We start from the raw sequence: 1,659 nt of genomic DNA, 5'->3' as shown, positions 1-1,659 counted from the left end.
TCTCGTTTATCATAGAAGCCCGATCGAAATTCTTCATCAAGAAGAAAGAACTCAATCTGTTTGCCACTGAGCGGACCGAGATAGTCCGGGCGAAGCACAAACCTGCCTGAGTTCTTGCGAGGTTCCTTGCACACCAGCTTATGGACTTTGGGATCTTTCAAATACATCACAGAAAGTTCCCAACTACCATCTTCCCTGGTGTGCACGAACGTCTCCTCCATGTTCCTGATATCGCAATGACCAACTTCGGTGATACGCACAACAAGACCATCATCCAGGTGATAGTCGTCGCTCTCGTACCTGCCTGGTTGCAGATAATCGTGAATAGTTTTTCCAGTTGGAAGTTTGTACCGCAGATCACCAGTCCAGTCAAGTGAAGCTAATATGAGATATGACTGGTGCTTCATGTCGCTGGCGACAAGCATCGGCCATGCCTTGGCCTTCATGGCAGCCTCGAACCAGGTGTCACAGCGGAAGATTCTTGTCCATTTCTGAGCGTAGAACTCCTGATCTCGTGTCAGATTGACGATTCCGGCCTTGGCCGCCTTGAGAAGAGCGCAAGGCAGAAGGTGCTCCGCGATTTGGAGGTGGATTTCGTTGGGCAAACCGTCTAGTGACTTGAGAAGCCCGCCCTTGATCCTATCGGCAGCATTGCTGCAGCTGCTGTTCAGTATGTTGCTGATTTCAAGGTAGTTTGCTGCTTGAATAACCTTGAAAAGCAGGGGTGTGTCGATCTCCATGAAGCTGGATTCCCATTTCCGGACCCTACCCGCCGCCTCGTCATGTGCTCTCAAAGCCGCCTTAGAAGCTTCGCCTTTCGCGATCTGCTTTCGTTCCTGGTGGTATAGCTCGCGCTCAAACAGACCTTTCTCAAGCTCCCTTATCTCCTGCTCTTTCTCTTTGGTCTTAACTCTCCAGTCCTTGTTCCACCTGCTCCATGCCGAGATATCTTCGAGCTCCTCGGCCTTCTCGTGCTCTTCGATGCCCTCAAGATATTCGAGTTCCTTGAGCTCCTCTTTCTTCACCTGGATGATATTTTCCCTGTCTTCCATCTCTTTTGTCCTCTCCTCGTCCAGTGAGCGACTATCAAAGCTCCCACCCTTCCTCACCTCATCCCTATCTGGTAGAGCATTATCAAGATGATACTCAATCCAATTAATCACTTTTTGCAGTGCCTCGCCCTCCACCTCAAGTGGTACCACCTTTCCTTCAATTTTGTCGCGACCTAAGCAATCAATCATAGTTTTGAGTATCCTTGATTCGTACAGCACAAGGATGCTCACATCAAACTGATACCCATCCTTAGCTGCGAGGGAGATGGTCGGAAACATCATATTGTTTTCGGAAAAGTGTCCACGGAAGGAGGATTAAAAGTATCCTTTTGTAGGTCTGTCTTTCTTCAGCGAAAGTCAGTCCTAATGCACGAGCTGAAGAGAAACCATTGATACATCTTGCAGGCGAGGACTGCAGACATTATAAATAATTATGATCATTTAGTAGGACTAGATTTGGGAACATTTTGCTTCCTTTCGAGAACGTGACACCGCTAAAATGTGGGATTTGGTTTGTCTTAAAGTACAAAAAATGGTCCTACAGGACGAAAAGACTCGTTCGCTTAGGTCTCGGGAACCTGAAAAGCCTTTGACCTTCTAAGCCCAT

At 47.9% G+C, this 1,659-nt stretch overlaps 1 protein-coding gene across 1 annotated transcript; it reads right to left on the bottom strand.

The window, feature by feature from the left end:
- Positions 1 to 102: 102 nt before the first annotated feature.
- On the bottom strand, positions 103 to 1,334 carry J7T55_007152 (uncharacterized protein; the record flags this gene model as incomplete). The annotated part of the gene is made up of 1 exon (XM_053136394.1): positions 103 to 1,334. A coding segment is annotated over one exon (1,232 nt), but the record flags the coding sequence as incomplete, so codon positions are not given.
- Positions 1,335 to 1,659: the final 325 nt, after the last annotated feature.

This window comes from Diaporthe amygdali (assembly GCF_026229845.1).
Source record: "Diaporthe amygdali strain CAA958 chromosome Unknown NODE_170_length_1659_cov_210_525917, whole genome shotgun sequence".
Taxonomy (NCBI): domain Eukaryota; kingdom Fungi; phylum Ascomycota; class Sordariomycetes; order Diaporthales; family Diaporthaceae; genus Diaporthe; species Diaporthe amygdali.
Note: the sequence above shows the minus strand (reverse complement) of the source record. Positions and strands in the feature narration are given on the sequence as shown.